We start from the raw sequence: 25,026 nt of genomic DNA on the forward strand, positions 1-25,026 counted from the left end.
ATGGAACCAAACTAAATAATTAAAATAAATCGAACCAGGCCTTAAAACCAAATTGATCTTTCGAAAACCAAACAAATAGCTTGAAAACCAAGTGAAAAAAACTGCAAACCGAGCAAAAATTGAGGCGAATCATTAAACTAGACCAAACCGGTTCGAATCGAACCGGAATGGTCTAGAAGCCCCAAGATTTTTTTTTTTCTTTTTTCTTTCTTTTCTTTTTCTTTTCTTTTTCTTTTCGTTTCCTTCTTCTTCCTTGCGCCAGCGCCAGGCGCGCGACAGCCCTCCCCCTCTCTTTTTTTTGTTTTTCTTTTTCCGACCACCTGAGACCATCGCCGGCCTCGTTGTCGCCTCCTCACTGCAGCAGCCCTCGCTCTCTTCCCGTTCCGGTTGGCACAGTGCGCAAGGAACTGCGGTTTTGCGTTCCCATCGGGACAGTAGCTCAACCAGCCCTGTTCTTTCGTTTTTCCGACGACATTGCCCTTAGCCGGTGTGCAACTCCTTCAGCCATTGTTCCCTTCACTTCCAATCGAGCTAGCATCGATATAAATGGTTTTTGAGCAAGGGAGCTGCTTCCGGTCACTTTAACGGGGAAATTTCAGTATTTAGTGCGTTTTTCAGCTGGGTAAGTCGGATTTCAACCTTCTTTGATACATTTAGTGAATTGTTTGAACAAGAGTATAAATTTGATGCATGAATCAAGTTGGGTAGAGTATAAATCCCTAAATTTGCTACTGTTTGAGTGTGAATAATTAGAAGCTTTGATTTTACTCTTTAAATTGATTTATAAACTGAAATTCCTTATACAAGTGAATAAGTTATTTAGTTAATGCATATTTTGGTGAAAGAATTGATAAACCTGAAATGGCAGCTTGCTATTTTAACTATTTAGCTTGAATAATTGTTGTGGTATAATGCAAACGAAGTTATAAATTAAGTTCTTAAGGGGAAATGGGTTAAGTAACATATAATGCATGAATTTTATCAATAACTTAAGATTTCTTTGATATATTGGCAACTTCTAGTTAGAGGAAATCATGGATTTTTGCTTGGACCAAGTTTATATTGTTAGAATAAATGCGCTCTTCATAACTTGTTGTGGATGTAGAGGTTCGAATGACTAAGTTTGATAAGAATTGAGAAACTTTGGGCAGTGGCAGCAGTTATTTTCAATCATTTATATAGATTATTGCTTGATATGGAATTTTTATAGTAGTAGATTTAATTCTTGCTAGGAATTAGTTAGTTGGTATATCTTAAGTTGTAAAATTGGATTTCTTAATAGATGTATCCATTAAATGTTAGTTTAATTGAAGCATTTGTTCTTAGTGGCTAATTTAAAATTTAATAAAGGTATAATATGTGGTTGTTATCTTTAAGCAAGGATGAAGAAATGAGAGTTTGATAAAGAGTACTATAATAGTTAGACACTACGAAACTATCAAATGAAAGTAATTGAAATTAACTTAATGATACAAGTTTTATTCGATTATAATTATATATGTATTAAAGCTTTCATATGTTTGGCAATTAGCTATAGAAGCTAGTTATAATTATATGAAGTAAAGAATGATTGGTATTATCATTGGAACATAATTGGAGGTTATTGTAAGTTGTAAATTAATGGTTGAGTGTTGACATTGTTATTTTGGAAGGAGGATGGGATTTTAAATTGATGGATTGCCCGGCGGATGGGCTGTGTGCATTGATTTGATAAATATATAGTAATATTGTGATATTTGAGCAGGTAGATAGTCCAATTTTTAGGGGAGGTGCTGCAGAAATTTCAATAGAACCTAGACTAGTTTTAATGAATGACATGATTAAATAAGTTCATTTAGATTAATTCTATAACTTGGTACATAATAAATAGAGTGCTCTGATTATTTATTATCTTTATTACTCATTTAATTATTTACATATTTATTTATTTATTTTATTATTGTTAATACTATTTATTTATTTATTTGCATTGATTTTGGATGTTTAATTGTGCATTGCATTACGATGTTTAATTGATTAATATGTCTGCATTTGATTGCAATGTTTGATTAATTGTGTTGTGATAATGCTATGCTTTGTTTGTGTGGAATTGGGATGAAGTGGACCACCGTGGGTTTGTGAGGACGGTCTGTGATATGGATCCGAATATTATATGATATTTGACCGTCGGCCGGGAAAATGGGAGATCGGCGCCCCCGTGTGCACCTGATGAAATGGATTATGTGGAAAACCACAGGATGGCTTCTTGTTGTTGCGCACCTGATAATCTAGATTTGATTGTAGCCCGCAGGGTGGCCTCCTGTTGTGAGTACTTGATGATCTAGATTGGATGGAGACCACCGGGTTGCCTCCTGTTGGTATGGAAAAGAAAAGAGAGAATGGAAATACAATGAGAGGACTGGTCAGTGAGGATTAGACCAGTTGGCCGTATGGGGGATCGGCTCCCTGGTGCACATGTATGAGAGGGCGAGCCATGTGTGAGGACGGCTCGTTGGGGTTTCAGGTGGCGCCACTGACTAATTTCCACGTGATGTGATTATATGAAGATGTTTATGATTGTGAGTGCTGGTGATATGCCATTTGTGTGACTGGCTGCGTGAGCATATAACTAGTCGGATGACTAGATTAATATGTGTACACATTTGTGTGACTGCGTGTGTTGTGCAATAATTATTACTTCTTAGAAAACTCACATGTCTTGTTTGATTTTTCAGGAAGTAGGTTTTTCCTTTAATCGGATTTAGGCTATGTTTCTTCGGCGTAGGGCAATAAAGAATTTTTCCTAGTTCCATAATTATTTTGTTATGTATACTAACAGTTAGTGACTCCGCAGTTGTAGGATTTGTATACTTTTAATCATTTATTATTATAGATGAGATAATTATGTGAACCCATATTATAAATGTGATGCATTGTTAATTAGGCCCGAACTGTGGAATGTTGTAGCTTATAAATTTGGGCCGAGATTTAATAAAATATTGAGGTTTATCTTTCATATTCATATGGGCTGAATGTTGAAATTTTCTATCGAGATAATAGATTCTAGCGTTTCAGGCTTACTACGGGCCTCGGGGGCCTTAAGCTTACCTGGGCCCTAGTGCCGGTCCGGCCCACGGAAACGGGTCGTGACAAAAAATTATTTATACAATTAAATCACTATTATATATATATATATATATATATATATATATATATATATATATATATATATATATAATCTTAAGTAAATTTTAAAATATCGGAACTTTTTTAATGAACTCTGCTTTATGCTTTGGGAAAGTAAATTGTGAAAAAAAAATCGAACATTTAGCTTTTTAATGTTACTCCAATTAAATAAAATTGTTAAGTGTTCATCGAATTATTTCTGATGAGTAACAATATACTTTATTTATTTATATTGATTATAAATCCAATGTTCTATGTCCATGGATTGAAAAGTTATTGTATTGTTATTAGAGACTAATAGAATGGTAAAGCTGTAGTGCTATCACACAAAGGAATTGCATATGGTATATTCCATGGAATCCAAAACTAATGGACGAGTGTTACTAAAGTGTCACGGAATGCTGCTTTTTCTTTTTTTTAATTTAAGATAATAATTTGGTGGTGGTACTGTAAAAGACTAACAGAATAATATTTTTGGCACTTGCCAGTTGCCACTCCAATGGGCGAGGCAGCTGAGTATCTCAGCGAGAGAGAGGCACATCATTGAATGCACAGCAACCGCCAATAAAGAATCCCCAGAAATTACTCTTTTCTGCAAAATAATACTAATTAGTATTAAGTTGGGTATCACCTAACTAAAAGAGTATTCGATTGGAATATAATTATGTTTCTTGATGTGAACTCTATGAGCTGGAAATTCTTAGTTGATGCATTTGCAATTTTCTTGGAACTAAATAAAAAAAAAAAAAAAAAAAAAGAGAGAATCGCATTTCTTTAATCTTAAATATAGGATGACGACTAAGATAAATAGAATAATAATTACTTTTAGAAGTTGAAAAAACAATCAACAAAAATAAGATATATATCAAAAATGAAATGTATAAATTGAAACTAAAAATAGAAATTGAGATTTTGGTAGACATTCAAACTCATGTGCTGACGTGGTATGATTACATATAATAATGAAATTTATGGGAAAAAAATTCATATATTATAATGAACTTTGGGTCTGTTAGAGCCCAAACAGTAAATAGAAAGAGAAGCTAAATAACAACTTACCCAAGCCCAGAAATCCGTCCACTGCAAAAAGTGAACTCAGTAGTATTGGCCCAAGCCCAACAATCTTAGCCATAAGCCATGCATCGTTGATAAACCATTGGCAGTTGGATGTGGCCACAGATAGCACCAACCCAAACAAACCCCCAATGAATTAACTGCTGTTAAAGAAGTGAATTTCAGGGCAAGGAAGGAATAGCCACAAACCTTAAAACAAAATTAATTTTATATTTAAAAGGTACATAAATTTTCACGGGTTAACAGAAAATTGATGAAGAGTGAAAGTCCATATATGCCAAAATGTAATTAGAAATTTAAAGTTGTCAGTATTTAAAAAAAGATGATGTAATCTCATTATAAGTTACGAAATTAGCTTGTTTTATTAAAAAAAAAAAAAAAAAGATTATCTTCTAACAGTCATTATCTACAATCATTATATAAGAAATTGCACCCTCAATTTGTCTGTTGTTGAGAGTATTAATCATTTAATGACTTAATATATGCTTAAATAATTGAAAATTAGAGATTGATTAAGTTGAATTACAGAAGTAAACTTGTAATGATAAAAGCTGGTCTAAATTTAATTTAGGATCGGTCATGTTATGTATAGTTGTTAGAAAATAAAACTACTGATATAATTATAAAATTAATATTGAAATGCGATATTAATAATTTCATTTCCATGTTATATCTTGAAGTGGGCAGCAAACGTAATGGAAGAGCATTAAATGGGCAGTGGTCAAGTCTAAAATTAGCAACTACTTTTTGCAGGGCTGCCACTTATAGTGTAGCACTTGAATTGGGACACTGTAATATCTTTCTTTTTCTCTGTATTTTCGCATTTAATTGGGTTGGTGAGAAGAGGCCATGGAAGCTGGCTGCAATCCAATACCATACCTCAAATACTTGCATTGCATGCGCTTCGCTTTAATCACTACATTCCCTCTTTCTTTCTTCTTCTCCTTCTAATGATGAATTCCGTGCCATACCCAAATCATTCGCAAAGCAGACATTGCATGTGTTACCAACTCAAGTAAAAATCCATCTTCCTTTGATATATATACAAAAAAAAAAAAAAAAAAAAAAAAAGTTTATATTAACAGACCATTTAAAAAGTTGAATCAGCAGAAATAAAATATTTTCCAAACGGAACATCTTTAAAAAAAAATCTATATTACATCAACAGACAGTTAGAGATCAACGGAAGTACATTGTAGCTAGATGGACTTTACATGCTCAACACCGCAAAGCCTGAGACCGACAAGCATAATTTTCTGTTCCTGCGATTTCTAATTTCTAATTTGATATTTAATTTTAAGACTATTAGGTGGAGTTTTTACATCATATGGTGATTTTGACAACCACAACGTTTTGCAGCGCAGTAAAAATGGAAGACGTGCGGGGTAATTTTGACAACTCCAACATTGCTTGTTACGCTTTCCGAGATGAATTTTGTTTTTTACTATGATTATTTAGTTTGAAAATTAGAACCTTTACAGGCTGGTTTGAAATTAACTAGAATCTACAGAACATTGAATATCCAATAATGAGTCAACTAGGTCTTAGCTTTTATCTATCTAGTCTATTACTTACGCATTTTTTTGTCAAAATACAATTTTGCTCCATCCAATTTGGAAACTTTTGTTTTAACATCGTATAGGTATTTTTGCTCTAACAGTAATTATTTTGAGACATAAGTTAAAAGTATATCTGAAAGGCATTTATTGTTTCTTCCTATGTTTACTGATGATTAATAATTATTAAAACGAAAGATCCCTTCTACGGATTAGAAGCTAATTTTAATTATTTTTAAGTTTTTAATCCTAAACTTCTGTATAGTTATATAAAAATAACTAATCATGTATTGGGTTTATGCGGAATATACAATTTAATTATATTATTTTTAAGAATTTATATTATATTATATGAATTTGATATTTATATTTTTATCGTTATATTTTAAAGTCTTGAGATATAAATTTTAATTAATTATATGTACTTGTTGAATTTGATAACTAATAACCTTATAATAAGTTTATTGTATTAATGAAAATAATTTTTAATTTTTTTTCAATAATTAATAATCCAAATAATAAGTTCATTGCGTTAATGAAAAAACTCTTCAGTTTTTTTAATTATTATCAATTTTAAATTTAAATTCTTCTAGTGCTTTTTTTCTGTTCAATTCACTTACAAATTATAGTATAAGAAAATGATTTTCAAATTTTATTGATAAATTATATATTATTGTTAACGGTATTAATATCAATGTACTCAATTGTATAAATAGAAAACTCATTAAAAAAGAATACAAACAACAATTTTTTTGCGAACTCAGTTTTATTCATATTCTTTTTATAAATTTCTTACAGCATAAGAAAAATATTTTTTGAATTTTTTATTAAAAATAATATTATTATATTTATTAATCATTAAAAAATAAATTGAAAATTTTATTATTTGAAATAATATAAATGATATTACAAGTTACTTACTTAGTTATTGAAAAAAAAAAAGATAATTTAATATTATTAAATTAAAAATACTAATAAAATTTTATTATTTGGAATAATATTTATAATATTTGAATTCCAATATATAATGTTTAATTATAATAAAAATTCCTAAATGAGAAGAGATTATATACTATTAAAATTTCTTTACACATTTATTATTCAGTATTTAATTAATTCTTAAATAAGAATTATATTTAGAACCCAATATATAATATATAATTGTATATTTGTCAATAAAATTTAAATTTAAATAAAAAATTAATATTACTTATCAAAATAAATTTTGTTTATATTTTTATCAATAAAATTAAAATTATTAAAAATATTTTTATCGATTCAGAATTTTAATAGACACATTTTTGACAATTTTAATATTTTTCTTGTCTGTTTTCACTTTTATATATATCACCCACTGGTCCACACTCTCGAGTCAAAAAATATAGAAAGAGACAAATGTAATAATAAAATCTAATGTTGTAAATGCACACAAGAAAAAAGTGGCAAAAAAGAAAATGAAATAGGTAAAAAGGTAAAAGAAAAAGGACATTGATCAGGACCAATCAAACCCACCATATTTTTCTCTCTTGAATGCTGAGTGTGACCTCATTTGGACAAACTTTCTAGAAAAACCCATCAAAGTAATGGAGAAGAGCAGCTGGCTTTTAGCATTTCTCCTTCTTTCCCAAATATTTTCAAAAGGAGCAGCTTTTGGTATTGGTGCTGGCATTGGGGTTGGCATAGGCAATGCAGGTGGTGGTGGTGGTGGTGGTGGAGGAGGAGGAGGAGGAGGAGGAGGAGGAGGAGGTGTTTGGATTGGTGGTGGAATCAACACACCAACAACCCCATCTGGGTCTTCAGTTTCTAACCTAAACAGTGCTTATTCTGCTTTGCAAGCATGGAAATCAGCGATAACAGATGACCCATTGAAGATTTTGGACACTTGGGTTGGTTCTAATGTTTGTTCTTACAGAGGTGTTTTTTGTGCAGTTCCTAGAGATGATGAATTGGCTACACCTTCTAGTCCAGTTGTTGCAGGTATAGATCTCAACCATGCTAATCTTCAAGGCAGTCTTGTCAAAGAACTTTCTTTTCTTACAGATATGTCTCTCCTTCACCTTAATAGCAACAGATTTTCAGGCTCGATTCCTTCTTCTTTCAAAGACCTCACTTCTCTTCAGGAATTGGACCTCAGTAATAACCAATTTTCAGGTCGTTTCCCTACTGTTACTTTATACATTCCAAATCTCATTTATTTAGACCTCAGATTTAATAGTTTTTCAGGGCCTATTCCTGATGATCTTTTTAACTTGAGATTAGATGCAATTTTTCTTAATAACAACCAATTTAATGGTCAAATTCCTCAAAACTTGGGTAATTCTCCTGCTTCTGTTATAAATTTGGCTAATAATAAGTTCAGTGGAAGTCTACCGGCTAGTTTTGGCCTAATGAGTTCAAAACTGAAGGAGATTTTGTTTCTCAATAATCAGTTAACAGGTTGCATTCCTCAAGGAGTTGGGTTATTTCAAGAAATGCAAGTTTTTGATGTAAGCTATAATTCACTAATGGGTCGTTTGCCAGACACAATTTCATGTCTTGATCAGATTGAAGTGCTTAATTTGGCACATAATAAGCTTTCTGGCGAACTACCTGATCTTGTTTGTTCTTTGAGAAGTCTATTGAATTTGACTGTTGCTTACAATTTCTTTTCTGGGTTTAGTCAAGAATGTGCCAAATTGTTTATCAGGAATGTGGGTTTTGACTTCTCTTTAAATTGCATTCCTGGAAGAGATATGCAAAGACCTCAACCAGAGTGTTCTGTTATACCAGGAGGAGGATTAAGTTGCCTTAGAATACCTGCTGTACAACCTCTTGTTTGCGGGTCTCTTGGAGTGACTATAAATGTCAATCTTGGCCCATCATCTCCATGAAAGACAGCGTGTATTTGTTACTAATATTGTATAACAGGTTGGTGATGGTTGCATCATTAATTAATAGCACTTATGGTTTAGAACTCCCTAATTATTTCTTTATCTACTGGGCACATCTGACTCTATAAATCTGTTTTCCAATGAATAAGAAATACCCAGGAATTTAGTTGATTGTGATTCTTGTTGTAAGTATTATCTACATCGAAGTAATTCATGATAGATAGTAAAAAGTAATTAAGGAGCTTACTTTATCAGGTGATACATGTGATGGTGGTATTTTTACCAGGTGATATTATTTACCCAATTCGAGGAAAACTAAGACTAAGCCAAGAATTACAAAAATGCCAACCATAGAAAGAAACTGTCACAGAAAATTACACTAAGAACTATAACAATGCCAATACATTACAGAACTGCTATTTTTTTTTCTTTTTTCTTTTTTAAATTAAATGTAATACATTGGGTTAGGAATTTTAAACGATCTCTCTGCCGTTGCAAACCCTAATAGGTCACTCCATTGATCTCCTGAGCTTCCATGTATCCTGTAGCCTTCATTTACCAACTCCAATCTCTTCTGAGATTTGTACAGAGTTGCTGGCTTGCCTTGATCTGAAACTCCCCTGTATCATACACCATTATATTGATCATTAACCCAATGTTATTCTTATCTCAAGTATAGTAGAGATCATTTATATTACATCACACACCTCAAAATTAGCTTTTCCCAATCGCTGTATCCTGCAAATACAAGATTTTTTGCTGTAGCATTCCTTTGATATTCACTCCGTCCGGTCAACAAAAAAATTGTAAAACCCAGCCGCTTTAACTTCTTGTACAATTTCAAACTTGCTGCCAATGCAGGTGCTTCAGCTAAATCCACCCACTTATCGAAAGACAATTCATCGAAGGGTTCAGATCTACATAGACAGCATGAAAAACATAGCAAACTTGATCAGCCAATATAGAGTTCTTGCATTTGTGTGTACATGGTTAAGGATGCGCCTATACCCTTATCTTTAAATTGTTAACTCACTGTAACAAATGCTTCATACAAGAAAACAAATATGGTTAAAGCTCGGTTGTCAAGCACTGAAATTTATGTGAATAATTATGCCAGAAAGGAGCAATTCACTTGAAGATAAAGCATGTAGCAACTTGCTAAAAAGGAATCCAAAAGAAATTATGACCATAAAGCTAGAACCAAACTGGTGGTACAAAGTTATACACCAAACAGTGCAGCTACTAAGCATGTTACTAGTAAAAGAGTTGGGACCCTTGCTTGCTCATAATGACTTTTTTTTTCCTTGGACACGGTAAATCTCTCAGCATTCTTTTATGATAAATGCCTATCAAAGAGCCTTAAAGGTTTGCAAGCTGTTTTTTTTTTTTTTTTCTTTACCCGGTAAAGCAACTGGCAAAATCGGGGAGTAGGTTAAACATCAATTTCTTGTTTTGGCTTTATTCTCATGCACAAAGTATTGTTAGAAAGTAAAAATTGTCAACTTCAATCTCCACTGCTGCCACATAATTTTACCAAATTTGTATTGGGTTGGGCCTGCGCGGCTGCGCCAATCAAACTACCATGAGGTGGTCCATTTATACCAGTACCATGAAGCCTTTAACGTGCCTAGTTTTAATTGGTGTAACCTTCCAGAAAATGACATTCATGTGATCAAAATTCAAAATAATGATTAAGCGAAATCAGATAGGTCAACGTATCGCAATCGGCGGAATTTCAATGGATAAAATAGTCATATAATTCAATGGCTAGGATTCTCTGACGTACCCGTATCCGTGGAGTTCGTAGTAAGGTAGATTGGAGAGCAATGTTTCATCAATATCAAAGACCCAAGCGTCCTTCCCATCTCCGGCAATATTCACTGTCTTTGCGAAGGCAAACGCATAGGAAGCCACGACCGCAGAGTCGGAGACGTAGCGGTCGCCCGTCACGTAGAGCTCCACGAAGCGAGCGCATCTGGAAGGAACGTAGGTCCAGTAACCGGCGTTGTTGGTTTCAACTGAGAGTCTCCAGCTGTCGCAATAGAGATCATCGTCTCCGCCTCCACCACGAGTTTGATGGTCGCTGGGCAACCGGATAATAGATTGGGAAACGGTGACGTATAAGAGGCTAAGGAGGAGGAGGAGGATAAGAGAAACGAGGGATTGAAAGGCAGCCATTGGAATAAAAGCTCGAGCAGGAATAGCTATTGTTGATAGCTACAACAACTTTTCCTGGTCTGCCTTTTCCCTCTTTCGCCTCACTCTAGATGTGAGAGGCCAATGGAAATGGAGGAACAATTCTGAGATTGCTTTATTGATTTTGGTATGGGACCAATACCAAATTTATTGTCTTAAATATAATACGACAGACGACACTGCTCATTAAAAATCTGGCTAAACGACACGACATTTTATGCCCACCTCTTAATTTTTTTTTTTTTTTTTTTAAATTCTGGTAGATATATCCGGCCAAGCTGGATCGCCACAAGTGCATTTGGGCATTTGCAAGACCCCGTCCTAAGGAATTAAAGTAGTTGCACAGTTACTATTTTTTTTAATTAATTTTTATTATATTGGTGGAAATTTGAGCTAGTAATTAGATAAAAATCCCTTCACGGGACTCCACCTTTCCAACTCTAGAGTCTAGCTGATTTATATTTATAATAATGATTTTTATAATTCATATATATTTTTGTCTCTTTTTGGTTCTCTTCTCTCTGCAATAATGGAATCTCTCAAGACAACCAAAATTATGAGGGTTTGAAAGTTAAATTATAGGCCATAACTTATTATTAACAACAGACAAACAGAGTATAAAAAATATGAACAAACAATTAATTGGCTTTTTTATTGTCTGTATGTACAGTTTCTATATCTGTTGGTCATATAAGCATTGTTGGTATAACAAAAGTTATACTAACAAACAAAAACTCCTCTACTGTGACAAAACCAACCAAAACCAACAAAGACATAATGAATTCCGACTATCCATGCTCCCAGAGAAAGAAAATCTTATAGAATTTATGAGGGAAAATTCAGGGAAATGAAAGAATGTAAGCAAACTTTAAAAAAAAAAGCAGCAAAACGTCTTGTCTGCTCAAACCAATAGTTGTTTCACTCTATCAATGAGCAAAAAAAAAAACTAACTGGTTATCATTGCATCATAAGAGAAGCTCTAAGAGAAGGAGTAGTCTTGCTCATCATGGCAAAGCTCCTTTCGAAGCTTATGGGAGAAAAGCTGGCAAGCGTCCATGCTTAGATCAATAGCAGCAGAAAGAGCTATAAATAAGGCAGCATCAGCCATGCAAGTGACGTGTTGCATTCCTACTTGCACTACTGGCTTGCTAACCTTTCCTTCTCCTTCTACAGTAGAATCCATCACAAATCCTTTAACAGGCGATCTTGAACTATTCAATCCTGAATCTTTCATTATTCTACTATCAATGCAAAATTGGCCGCCTTTCCTTACGCTCAATGTAGCTTCAGCAATCGGAATTCCTCTGCTAGGACCGCCATTGTCGGTCACAAGCTCAAACTTGTAACCAAGCCCATCAATAGGACCTCTTTCTCTCCATGCCTCTAAGCGACCCCATGGTTTCCAGCTACTAACAGAGAATCCGTGAGGCCGGAGAATTAGCCATGCGCCAGGGTTTGATCGAGAAACACGATCTGAGCCTGGAGAAGGAACAAATGGGGTGATCATAGAGGCTGCTGCAACTGGAGAACCAGAAAGATCATATATCATTATCATCCATCCCTTTCGCTCTCTTCCTGCTCGTTCTTTCTCCCCAGTAAAGGTTCTCCTCCATCCTCTGTTATTGTTGTTGAGGGTGAAATCTGATGGCAAAGATCTGATTTTACAAAATAAAATAAACTTTAGAACATTACATTACATTACAAGTAACTGAATACAAAATATTTAGAACAAATATTTGCACATGGGGGAGAATCTGAGTCGGTTGTATTTGACAGTTGGGGAGATATATATGCAATTGTTGTCTCCTTGACCAAACCGGTAATGCATTTAACTTGACTAATAAATTATTTAGTTGGTGAGTTATACATATAATGGAAAGTTCATGATCTGTAATGGTTGGTGGTGGATGCAAATTTTACTGATTAAGTTCGAGATTGAAGCATTATTTGGACAAAATGTTGGAAGGAAAAAAATGACAGAAGATGATTAACTGTGAGCCTAAGCTCATCTGCAACATTTGCGGCTAACTTGTACATTTTTCTACATAAAGTAAATACCCCCATTCTTTTCCTGTTGGAATGTAAAGTAAATCTTTCCATTTCCTTTTTTTTTTTTTTTTTTTTTTGAAATTTTTGGATGATCTGTTCCGATAAGCAAGTATTTGAAACAAAGAAAGCGCATCTGAATTTTCACTGCAAATGAAGATTTTAAAAAATCAATCTTTCTACTAAAATGCATACCTATCAAATTAAAGTGGATCCTAACAAAATTTTGAAATTAGTAACTGATAAACTGTGTCTTGTTAGAAATTTAATTTCACCAGAATCAAATAACAGATAAGGTGCGTGGTGGCCACCATGGCAGACTAGGCATGTGATGTTAGTAAGGTAAGAAAGGAAACGACAACCCACATGCTTGCTTTATCCGTAACCGAAACTCATATTCTGTACAGCTTGCAAATAGTAATAGCTAGCTAGGCCCCAGAGTCAGTAGGATGAACAATTATTCACCGGAAAACAACAAATTAATCAATTAGTCAATCGGATAATCATGACCCTACCCTGCCTTAACAACCACTATCACCGCATGTTTGCATACCCACCTCATACCCCACTGAAATGCATCAAATAACAGAAAAATCAAAAAGTATAAAAAAGAAGAATTAAAAAAAATTTACCTAGATCTTGCGTTCCGGTCTGCGCTAAACTTGCAACTGAAAACGGGCTGTCGTATATTTCCTTGAATTTGGTAAACCACTGGGCTGCACTCCGGTTCACCACCAAACTGAAAAACAAACCGTGGGTCCGGTTCAGACCGGACAACAAGATATAGCCGAGCCGCTGGCTTATCCGGTTGGTTACCCAATTTCAACCATCCATTTTGAAACACTCTTGGATTCGACGTAGCATTCCCCAAATCAATACTGACCTGAACATGACCTAGTAACTTCCCGCCGTTGACTCCGCATGTCCGACCCATCCGACCCGTGTAAACCTCCATCCGGAGTGTGATAGGCTTACCAGAGAGACGACTAAGAGCGATGGCGTCGAGATGGAAACCGGGGGCGGAGGTGGAGGTGTCGGGCGGAGAATCATTAGCAGTAGAACACATAGGAAGAAGGGCAGTTTGAGAAGGGAAGTTTTTGAAACGCAATTTGCAGAAACATGGTGTGGTTGACGGGTGGACACCGGAACCAGCTGGTTTGGTGGCCAAAGGGAGTTTTAGAGCGAGAGATTCAACGATTAAACGAACAAATGGACATGGATCCATTTTGTGAGCTTTCTCACTCAATCTCTCTTTGGAGTATATTATTTAAGAGAGGTTTTTAGCTCGAAATGTACGATCAGTGCCTAGAGAGGTTCGGAAACATCTATGTTGATGGAGTAGAATGGTTGTCGGTTCACCTGTTATAACATTTCGCTTTCTCTCTCTATCTTGCTCTTTTCCTTTCTCTCTCTAATATAACCCTTGCTTGTGTTGTTTAGTGGGACCTTTCTCTGCATTTTTTTTTTTCTATTTCGCGCCAAAAATCCACCGTGAGAAATTGTTTTCCTTCCATGCAATAAAACGACACTTCTCTGCAGTTTTATAATTGACAAGAAAATGGATGAATGCAAACGATAAATTAAAGAGAAAATGGTGCGGGCATTATCTCGTGGGAATCGATCGCATTGTGGGGTCAAAAACACAGCTGGATTAAGGCTGTCACCACGTTGTCATTGGCGTCATAAAGTCCAAGCTGGACTCTGATTGGAGCAGAATTTCTGCTTCACTGCACATCAAATTTCAAATTATCCCATTTATCAGAAAGAAGTTATGGTTGACATGGCATTCACTTTCGCCTCTTCATCTTTAATCCCGTTTTGGACCGCGGTTTCCGACGGCGCTGGCCCGCTGTTTGGAATTATATGATTTCTAGATTAAGATCATTAATTCAAAAATTTACCGTTTTAGTTGGTTTTAAATTAATAAATTAGTTTTGTTATATGTAGACCAACCCCAAACTCTAGAAGTATAATGTCAGTTATAATCTTCTTTATTAGTGGACTAAACAAATGATATAAAGATATATATGTAATTCATATTTAATAATCCACAATATTTACTCGATTATTTAGGATCTGTTTGATTTAGCTATTTAGACCAGTTAATAGTGATTATTGATAATTGGTCGCTGGTGCTTGATAAAAGTTAACCAATTAATCTTAGTGTTCGGTAATATTTCAATATCAGTTGTTGTTAAAAAGTAAAATGATATTTAAAGATATATTTGTTTTTTTTTATATTATGGTGAATAATATATTTTTCTTTTAATTTTTAAGGTAAATGTGTGTTTTTATCTTAATATGTTATATAAATAACAAAAATACTTATTAAATCTTTTCAATATAATATTTAACAAAAATTTTTATTTTTAAAATTACCATAATAAAAATAATGATAAAAAAATAACTAATTTTGAAAATATAATTTTACTAGTAATTATCTTTGTAAGATTAATAAAGTTAGACATATTATAAATGTAAACTAACTATTAGCTGACATGAAAAAATTTTAAAATGGAATTAATGGAATTAACTGTTGTTTAAAATATTTACAAGAAGTTTGCAGCATAACTGCTAAGTAAGAATAAGCTATCAATTATATGAAATCAGTTGAACTAGACATTCTCGACTTGTGTTCTCTTCGAATTAATCAACGGACACTCTATTTTTCTTATAAATTATTCTATAAATATTTTGACGGATAAATTGAATTAAATTATTATATATTCTTTAAACTGCCTATTTCTTATTTTCATTTATATCAAAGAGTATCTAATAAAATTAAAAAATATATATTATATTTATCTTTATTTATTATTATTTGTCTCATCGATATATGTCATTCATAAAAAATTCTTTTGATTCATCGTATAAATAAACGTAAAAAAAAAAATTTTGATTTTGAAATTGCATCGGAAAAGGAAAAGTTAAAAAATAGAAGAATTAATAAAACTACCATATACTTTTAGAACTTATATGGTATTTGCAACTATTTACTTAATATTTTTAAAAAATTTTGTACAAATATTTGAAAAGGCACTTGCAAAGAAACAAAGATGATACGTTAATACCTAAATAATAAAATAACATGGGCGTTTTTGTCCATCAACATATTCCCTCCGCGTCAGTGGCGAATGACGATAGAGTGACGGAGGCAACTTTACAAATACAGAGAAGCAATGTATTGCGACATGGACGTTTAAATCAAGTCAAAACGACAAAACCTTAGAAATAGGTAATGTAATAATGATATATTGGTCAATGTAACATATTTGACGAAGTGAGTTATACATTGAAACTTAATTAATTGAATAAACAATCACTTGGTAAAGACACCTGGCTGTTGGTTGGTAAATTTTAATTTGCAGTTATCTTTTTAATTTGTTTTTATTCAGCTGAGGTGGGAAAATTGCATAAAAGGCAATGCTTTATGAACAGTAAAAGTGCCAGCTTTTGTTCCCTTAATCGAGGGGTTAATAAGGAAAGTGCATGTCGTTTTTCTTTTTTTGGATTTTTATTTTAAAGAGAATGGAAAACGTACCATTTTTTTAAAAGAAATAAAATAATTCATATTTAGTGTCCTTGTAGTGTTTCCATATTTTTTTTTTTTATGTAGATGGAATGCCTTTCCGTTGGGTTGGATCCGCAAATAACTTTTTCTAAGTAGTTTTGACAAGTGAAAATGTTGAATATATAGTATTTAAACTCCTTTTAAATGTTATTATAATATTTTTTAAAATTTTAATTTTCATAACATTTAAATTTTAACGTCTTATCAAAAAATAGTTAAATACCGATAAAACAATTAATAACTACAAAAATAATTATTTTTACTGAACATGTTTTTTATCTTTTGTCGTATCTCCATCCATTCATATAAATGAAATTAATCCTCTTACTAGTCAAATGTATTATTTAAGTAAAATATTTTTAATAATGATGACAACATATTTTGAATGCGACCTTACAAGTAAAGTTCTCATGAAATGTAATATATCTTTATTAATCCAACTATATTTGGTATTAAATTTATAATAATTGCATTACAGATAAAAAGAACCTATTTTTAAATTAAAATTATGAGATAAAAATAATCTTAATTTATAATTTGATCTAAAAATCAAACCCTAAATATAAAATATTTACCTTTACCCTTATACAACATATTTGTTAATGTTAAAATGATTGTCCCCATGTAAAATTTCATAATTTCACCATTCACTTTCACTTAGAAATGTCCCTTTTGCTTGTGTTTTAAACCTTATCCTTTTGAATCCCAATCAAGAATCAAACCCTTTTTGTGAGAAGGAGACCCAACCAAAAATACTACTCCAACGGAGTGGGCCTATATCTACATTTATCTATGACCAGAGCGTGGGGAACAAACCTGTGGGCATACCTTCTCTTCTGTTATATGCTTATTTCATTACTACGCTACCAAATTGTTTAACTCATTATCTTCAAATTCTCACACTCCAATAGATATGGATGCATTTTTTCAGGAGACAGGTTGTCTATTTGTCATTTACTTTTATATATATGGATTTATGGAAAGCACTTAACTAATTCGTATATGAGTCCAGCCATATATACAAAGGAGAAAAATAATAATAAAATAGTAATAATATTTTAAAAAATCTATTTCGGATCGGATTTAGTGTATGAGATCGCTTTATGCACATTATGTTAAATTCATTATTAAGACAAAACGCATTAATCATAATAATTATTTTCAACTATGCAATAAATCACTGGTATTGAATGGTTAATTAATTACTGCTTAACACAACAAACACAATTAAAGGGGAAGAAGGGGTCATTTCATGCATACTTATTGACACTAATCCACTTAGTTGGTTTCTCTTTGCAAGCCATGTGAATTAGTTTGTAAGGGTCTTGTCCATGCTTAATGGTGGGGTAAGGCAAAGTTGAAAAGGGCCAAAATCTGAAATTAACGATTAAAGATTAGGGCTTTTTGGATAAGATTCTATTTCGATGATTATTATTGTTATTATTTTATTAATAATTATTTTTTTATCAATGATGATCCATTCATAGTAAAATCAATATGCCAAGCACTGTCCACGAGATTTTCGGTCATTTTCACTGTTTTTTAAGGATAACTGGTGTTATAATCCGCGCGATGCACGAAGCAATATTTAAGGATGAAATAATTTTTTATAACTTCGATATAAACACAATATGAAAATTAGACGATTGACACGAACATGACACGTTTAACCCGCTTAATATCATAAACAGGCTAAGTGAGTCGTGTTGTTGACCCATATACAACTCATGACCCATATATTATAAATAGGTTAAGTGGATGTGTTGACCTACATACGACCCACTTAACTTACTTATAATATTTTTAACTTTTAACCTATTTAACTCCAATCATAATTAAAAATAAATTTTCATACGTAAAATGTATAAATTCTTCAAGATTTATAATTAAAATAAAAAAGTAATACAATAATGAAATTTAAATATGTTTTAGTTGGAGTATTTATTATAACACTAAAATTACCTTTTTACTCTTAAATAAATGGATTACTCGCCTAACCTACCAGTGACATAACACATTTATATTCGTGTAATAAATAGGTGACTCGTTTATGATACGAACTCGTTTAACTTCAATCCTAACTTATTTATTTCGCGTGTTAGACGAATCATGATCGAGTGTTGTGACCCATTTTGACACCTATAACATGACCTGCATCAAAGCATTCACATACACTATTAATGTATTTTTCGATAGTGATAATAATTTTGAGAATTTAACGAATTATATTGAAATAATAAGTTATTTTATTTTACGTTTATGATTTATTATAAATGATTGTTTATTTATTTGGAATATTAATGTATTATACTTATCTAGTGTAGTGTGTCCTAAGCGTGTGGATCTCTTTTTTTTTTCCTTATAATCCGTACGATGTGCAGGGTAATATTAAAAGATGAAATAATATTTTATAACATTATTTAAAAATAGTAAAATTATATAATAAAATAATAAATTATATCTTGCTGAGATATGTTAAAAAGTTGCAGTGTTAATATATGTCTTCTTTAAGTATCATGCGAAACTTTTCATAAGATATGTAACAGTAAAAGTTATGTATGGTATGAGCTATAACAAAAAAAAACGTATACACACGATTAATATATATTTTTAACAGTGATAATAATTTTGAAAATTTAACTATTGAAATAAGAAATTAAATATTTTTTTAATGATTATTTATTTATTTGAAATATTAATGTATTACTTTTTTAGTGTAGTGTGTCCTAAGCATATGAATGTCCAACTTTTTAAAAATTGTTGCATCCGTATGTTCCCGTATCCCGTGTCCCGTGTCCATGCAACCTAACTCTTGGTATATGAAACTACTCCTTACACCAAGTTAATCAAATAAGGTTCTTTTTTATTATCAATAAAAATAAAGTATTTTTTAATTTACTTTTATGTCATTGAAATAAAAAATTAAATATTTTTAATTTTATGTTTATGACTTATTATAAATGATTGCTTATTTATTTGAAATAGTAATGCATTACTTATTTAGTGTAATATGTCATAAGCGTTTTTAAAAATTATCGAATCTATACGTTCTCATATTTCGTGTCCTATATCTGTGCAACATTGCTCCAGGTATAAATTTATTTCTTATTCTACAGCTTGGGTTATTTGTATTTTAATTAAAATTTAATTTAATGCATTATCTTGATGAGAGATAATTAATAGATATTATCATGATAAAGACATTATTTAAAAATATAAAATAACTTATCTTACTAGTATTGTTGTCATTTCATCTTATCTTCTCGCAACCGTGCTAAATAGTTATTGTTCTCCTCATACTTTGTAATTTTAGAAGCTTACACTTCAATTCCATATAATGCAAACTGCGCTGCTCATATATATATATATATATATATAATTATTTTTGTATTACAGAATATCAAAATATTAATTTCAATATAATAGTACTGATATTCTTATATATATTTCTTCAAAAAAAAAAAGTTCTTATTTGTATCTCGATCATGTATTCTTATTCGATATGATGAAATATAATTATTTCCTCTTTCTAATAATAATAATAATAATAATAATAATAATAATTCCATGTATATTTTAAAATTATAAATTCTTTATTTTGAAGTTAAATGGCCATAATTGTCAAAATCAAAAGTATACGAAGAGTATAGAAAAGTTATAGATTAGGTATTCAAATTTGTACCCCACCTGGCCTCAGGCTTCACTCAAATACCAAACCTACATGATTCTTCTTTCGATGAACAGTGCCTGCTCACTCATGCATAATTTTTCTAATTAATATTATAATTCATTAAATATATAACAGTAGGAGTTAATCTATAATGTCAAGAGTCAAGACCAAGATTTTCGCAGACAAAGAGCTTTTCTTGTAAAAGTTTTGTCAAACAAACACCTCGTAATGTTAATGTTGATCGCTAATCAACAGGTTTCCCTTTCCTTTTCTTTTTCTTTTTCTTTTTCTTTTTCTTTTTTTTTTTAATTAATTGGTCAATATATATTGAACAAATTAGGAGCTAAAATATGCAAAGCCCAATGGAGTTGTCACGCACAAACCAATTTGGGCCCATCCACTTATCCAATAGGCTTGAGTGGGCCATGTTGCCTCCGCAATTATATCTCTAATCATGAATATTAAGTGGCACTGATCAGATTGCAACAACAGCCACACAAACCCATTTTTGTAGGTTGTTAAACATGGATTATAATTGTTATTTTGGATCCATATTATCAACTAATTCTACAAATCTACCTGTCCTAACATCATCCTTAATTTTTCTTTATCATATTTTTCTTTAATTTAAAAATATTCATTAATTTTTATGGGCAAATGTTTTGGTAGATATGAAATTTACATATCGAATGATCGATTCTGTTTAGTGTAGTTTTTTTTTTTTTTTTTTTTTTTAATATGAATAACCATGCTGGTTTAAAAGAAAGAGGAAAGAAAAGGTTTGGTGGGCTGAGCCCCATCAACACCAATAGGCCCAAACATTCTTTCAAATGTGAAATTGGGTCAAATTTCTAGATGCTTCTATCGCTGACACAATCTGACCGAAACCAAGCACGAACAATAACGAATGAAACTTCTGGGTCGTACTCGTACCAATCTCTTTATCGTTAAGAAAATACAAAACGGTGCCAGATTTTTCATAAATCAAAGCCATCTTTTTCGAAATTGAAGAGATTCATTTGTCAACAGAGATTTTCTCTATCCGAGTTAGCTTTCTGCTTCTGCAATGTCTTCACCTGCTGAGTAAGTTTCCATTTCCCTTTCTAATATCGTTTTGTTCTCCCAGAATTTATTGTCTTTTTATATTTAATTTAAAGTTATATGTTCCTAATTATTATCTTATTAGGGGGGGGGGGTGGGTTTTCCTTGTGTTTAATCACTGTTTGGGCTTCTGGTGAACTTAATCCTAACCAAGTTCTTTTAGTTCTCTTTAGCTATTTCCTAGCGTGTTTGGCTTTCGTGGTAAGGTTATTAGTAGTAATCCTGAATGTGATAGAAGTGCGATGAGAAAAGCAATTATGCGAATTGAGTTCACAAGTGTGAGGTTACTTCTTCTTGGTCTTCCTTCAGATTGAATACAATGCAGAGGTGGGCAACTGTAGATTGGGAATGGTAAATTATAATATTCTATAGATGATTACTGGTTTCTATGAGTTTTTGATGTACAGTATTATTCTTTTTTAGAAAGGAAGCAAAGGTCATTGGCAATCAGTCTTTTGGAGTGGGTCTCCAATGGAGATTTAGATCTGGGCATTCTCTGATGTATTATTAGTTATTATTGATGACCATACATTAATTGATTTTACTGCAAGTAGACAGGAAGATATCATGGCTTTAAAAAAGGCTTCTCAATAATGTTTTCCTTTACAATGATACTTTCAATGCTTGTTGTAATCAGAGTTTTAATTGGGAACAAATTGACATGGAAATGCTCTGATGCTTTCTAAAACGATGACCGGTGATGTTTTTTTATTCTAATCTTTAATGCTTGATTTGGTGGATAGCTGTAAACTGGTTACTCCTGCTTTTGCATTGTATAATGTGTAATCGATCTTTACATCCGTTTTTGAAGCTTTCTATATTTATTGTAACTTTTCTTGTCCATTTGGTTCAGATACTATAACTCTCTTCCACCTATAAGCAAGGTTTATGGGACTCTGTGCCTGCTTTTTACAGTGGCCATTCAGCTTGGAGTATTTGATTTGTTCCATATTGCATTGATATATAAACTAGCATTGACACGTTTTCAGGTATGAATTCAATTATTTGTGGATTATTCCATCCCTTAGAGCTTTCTGTTGATATCATCATCAATGCAATGTTTTTTCTGAAAATTTTTGTTGACAACTGCAATTAACATGATCAGTATCTTAAAAATATTGATGTCTAGAAGACATCATTGGTTTATCTTAGTTGCCATAGGTATGGCACATGCCGATTATTTCTTTTCCTATGTGTATGTGGAAGACTTTACTCAATATCATTAGACACAGAAACTGTTTGAATTCTGCTGAATGAAATCTTTTCCCCATAGCCTATATATGACCCTGCAGCACTTCACCCCTCTCTCTCTCTCTCTCTCTCTCTCTCTCTCTCTCCCCCTATGCATGCTCATGGATACATGCATTTGTTTTGTATATACACTAGAAAACATCTCTGCTTTTGAAGCTTATTTCAGTGTCTCATTTCGCTTGGCTGTTCTTTTTTGTTCAAACCGGTCCACAAAACTCGTTCATAATTTTATATGGATGTGCAGGTATGGAGGCTTATTACGAATTTCTTTTTTCTGGGAAAATTTTCTATCAATTTTGGTATTCGTCTCTTGATGATGTAAGCCATAGGTGCATAGATATTACTTGATTTCATTGTTGAACTCCATATATTTTTAGTTTGAGAACTATTGAGTAGATTTATGCATGCATCTAGAACATTTTATTCCCTGGCACTAATATTTTCCATGTAATTGCTGCAATTGTACAGAGCAAGGTACGGTGTTCAACTTGAGAAGGGACCTTTTGATAGGCGTACAGCAGATTTCTTGTGGATGATGATCTTTGGAGCCCTTTCAATGCTGGTATGTAGTTAACTTTGTTGGTGCATATGCCCTATCCAACGGTAGATTCCACTTGAAAATGCTAGACATATTGATTATATTATAGATTAACAGTGGTGGAGACTTTCTTGCTTTGGCTTCCCATTGTTGTTCAAATTCATCTTTTTCAAAGCTGTTTAGCTTTAGCCTGGATAATAGCATAAGAAGCAGCACTCTCCAAATATTTATTTGTAAATCAAATCTGTAGAAAATATTAAATGTTTGAGCTGAATTCACATCCTCTTTCCTGCATTTAGGTACTAGCTGCCATCCCTTTATTTTATACACCTTTCTTGGGAATATCACTTGTGTTCATGCTTGTCTACGTATGGAGTAGAGAATTCCCAAATGCTCAGATCAACATATATGGTCTTGTGACTCTTAAGGTATGTTTGAGATTTTTCTGTTTAAAGTTTTGTTGGGCGGTTTCTCTTGCTTGGTATACTAGGGGTTTGGACTTCCATATCTTACATGTATTTTCATACTTTTGTTGGGTGGTTTCTCAGGCCTTTTATCTACCGTGGGCAATGCTTGCATTGGATGTCATTTTTGGTTCACATATTATGCCAGATTTGCTGGGAATCATTGCTGGGCATCTTTATTACTTTTTGACTGTGTTGCATCCACTTGCAACTGGAAAGACATTATTGAAAACTCCAAGATGGGTGTATCCTTGCATAATTTGGCAGTTCTCATAGTAATTTGCATACATGTTCAATATGCAGCCTTCATTAGACATATCATCTACTCATAACCCACTGCAATTTTGAAGTTTCCCCACACAGTTTTTCTGTTGCATTAGGAAGTCATTGCAAGTAGCAAATCATGTTCATATGTTCTGATTAGCTATTGTCATTCATCTCCATAATTTGCTTCCTCATCACATGATGACATCACTGAGACGGTAAAACTAGGACTATGATGAAATCTTCCAATGATGTTTGCCATTAGCTATTTGTTTAATTAGTTGAATATAATTCCATCTAATCATCATTTTCCGAGAATTTCCTGAACTATTGTAGACATAAACTGGTTGCAAGGTATAGAATAGGAGCTCCAGCCCCAACAAACAATCGAGCTGCTCAACCCGAAAGACCTACTGGTGCGGCTTTCAGTGGAAGATCTCACAGACTAAGTGATTAGTTATGCTCCTCACCTGTTTCTAGATGGTTGACGTATTACCTCAACTTTGTCACAAGTTGTTTTAGATGATGCAGCTAACAAAGAGCGAAGTGCTCGATTATCATAGAAGGGATTTAAGTGACGGTTCTGAATGCAAAAATATTTTGTTTTTCTTTTCTCTGAAAGCTTCACATTTTTCTTAACTTGGATTTTCAAGGATTATTTAATTGTTGTATAATTGAAGGGAAAGGACAAGTAAATGGTTGATAGCAATGAAAGTTCTTGTTCTCCATCTTTATTTGCTCTCATTCTTTTTCATATCTTTCCGAGTATTTCTCAATTTCTTCCCACTCTGTTGCTCCATAGCCGCAGATGATTAAAGTAATGGACTTTTTTGTCTAGGATGAAACGTTCGTTTTTTGTGAATTATCAAAGAATTTTCCCCAAAAAAAAAAAAAAAAAAAAAAAAAAAATGCAAAAGGAGAATTTGAGACGGTTAAGACTTTAGAGAGGAGATTTTTTCACTAATCATTAAATATTTCGAGGTTCAAATTTTATGCAAGTATTAGGTAAGATAATATGATATTAACAAAGAATAGAAATAAACTTTCAAAAAAAAAAAGAAAAAAATAAGAAAACTTTTCTCCCTTCTAATTGTGAGTTTTTGATTCAATGTTAGGCTAAACAACGACGGTGATCTTTCTTTTTATTCACTAAATTTGTGAAATCACATTTAGTTGGCTCTAATTGCAATTTAATTAGGACAAATAACTGCAAAAAAATAAAACTTTTTTGAGTTTTACTGAGCTTTCAAGTTCATAATA

General features: G+C 32.4%; 4 protein-coding genes and 1 long non-coding RNA gene across 6 annotated transcripts; 3 read left to right on the plus strand and 2 right to left on the minus strand.

Moving 5' to 3' along the window:
- Window positions 1-134: 134 nt before the first annotated feature.
- Window positions 135-2,997, plus strand: LOC149493976 (uncharacterized). The gene is made up of 2 exons (XR_016322185.1): window positions 135-622; window positions 2,715-2,997. It is a non-coding gene; the product is annotated as an uncharacterized LOC149493976 (long non-coding RNA).
- A 4,298-nt stretch (window positions 2,998-7,295) lies between these two features.
- On the plus strand, window positions 7,296-8,842 carry LOC105637819 (leucine-rich repeat extensin-like protein 2). The gene has a single exon (XM_089724758.1). The coding sequence runs from the start codon at window positions 7,379-7,381 to the stop codon at window positions 8,663-8,665; it is 1,287 nt and encodes a 428-aa protein (XP_089580884.1). The 5' UTR covers window positions 7,296-7,378; the 3' UTR covers window positions 8,666-8,842.
- Window positions 8,843-8,998: 156 nt separating this feature from the next.
- On the minus strand, window positions 8,999-11,000 carry LOC105637820 (acid phosphatase 1). Its single transcript, XM_012221446.4, has 3 exons — window positions 10,452-11,000; window positions 9,373-9,582; window positions 8,999-9,285 (listed from the first exon to the last, which is right to left on the minus strand). Exons 1-3 carry the CDS (start codon window positions 10,841-10,843, stop codon window positions 9,111-9,113), a joined length of 777 nt encoding a protein of 258 aa, XP_012076836.1. The 5' UTR covers window positions 10,844-11,000; the 3' UTR covers window positions 8,999-9,110.
- A 488-nt stretch (window positions 11,001-11,488) lies between these two features.
- Window positions 11,489-14,320, minus strand: LOC105637821 (DUF1005 family protein (DUF1005)). The gene is made up of 2 exons (XM_012221447.4): window positions 13,540-14,320; window positions 11,489-12,516 (listed from the first exon to the last, which is right to left on the minus strand). Exons 1-2 carry the CDS (start codon window positions 14,130-14,132, stop codon window positions 11,841-11,843), a joined length of 1,269 nt encoding a protein of 422 aa, XP_012076837.1. The 5' UTR covers window positions 14,133-14,320; the 3' UTR covers window positions 11,489-11,840.
- A 6,689-nt stretch (window positions 14,321-21,009) lies between these two features.
- DER1 (DERLIN-1) lies at window positions 21,010-24,494 on the plus strand. Of its 2 annotated transcripts, none has more exons than XM_012221448.4 (7): window positions 21,010-21,231; window positions 22,103-22,238; window positions 22,745-22,818; window positions 22,969-23,062; window positions 23,338-23,466; window positions 23,587-23,747; window positions 24,103-24,494. In XM_012221448.4, exons 1-7 carry the CDS (start codon window positions 21,215-21,217, stop codon window positions 24,221-24,223), a joined length of 732 nt encoding a protein of 243 aa, XP_012076838.1. In that variant the 5' UTR covers window positions 21,010-21,214; the 3' UTR covers window positions 24,224-24,494. The 2 variants fall into 2 exon arrangements, with proteins under 2 accessions (XP_012076838.1, XP_012076839.1); XM_012221449.4 differs by lacking the exon at window positions 21,010-21,231 and adding an exon at window positions 21,375-21,576.
- The last annotated feature ends 532 nt before the right edge of the window (window positions 24,495-25,026 follow it).

Source organism: Jatropha curcas, chromosome 8 (assembly GCF_041381405.1).
Source record: "Jatropha curcas cultivar XTBG-Jc1 chromosome 8, XTBG_Jcur_1.0, whole genome shotgun sequence".
NCBI classification, from domain to species: Eukaryota; Viridiplantae; Streptophyta; class Magnoliopsida; order Malpighiales; family Euphorbiaceae; genus Jatropha; species Jatropha curcas.

Excerpts from the sequence above, each read along its gene's own strand:
- LOC105637819 (XM_089724758.1), top strand. The coding sequence starts at position 7,379 with ATGGAGAAGAGCAGCTGGCTTTTAGCATTTCTCCTTCTTTCCCAAATA.
- LOC105637820 (XM_012221446.4), bottom strand. The coding sequence starts at position 10,843 with ATGGCTGCCTTTCAATCCCTCGTTTCTCTTATCCTCCTCCTCCTCCTT. Across the intron at positions 9,583-10,451 it reads TACGAACTCCACGGATACGG|ATCTGAACCCTTCGATGAAT; the intron begins GTACGTCAGAGA and ends CTGTCTATGTAG. Across the intron at positions 9,286-9,372 it reads TGGGAAAAGCTAATTTTGAG|GGGAGTTTCAGATCAAGGCA; the intron begins GTGTGTGATGTA and ends TGTATGATACAG.
- LOC105637821 (XM_012221447.4), bottom strand. The coding sequence starts at position 14,132 with ATGGATCCATGTCCATTTGTTCGTTTAATCGTTGAATCTCTCGCTCTA. Across the intron at positions 12,517-13,539 it reads GACCGGAACGCAAGATCTAG|ATCTTTGCCATCAGATTTCA; the intron begins GTAAATTTTTTT and ends TTGTAAAATCAG.
- DER1 (XM_012221448.4), top strand. Across the intron at positions 22,239-22,744 it reads TAGCATTGACACGTTTTCAG|GTATGGAGGCTTATTACGAA; the intron begins GTATGAATTCAA and ends ATGGATGTGCAG. Across the intron at positions 23,063-23,337 it reads TTGGAGCCCTTTCAATGCTG|GTACTAGCTGCCATCCCTTT; the intron begins GTATGTAGTTAA and ends TCCTGCATTTAG.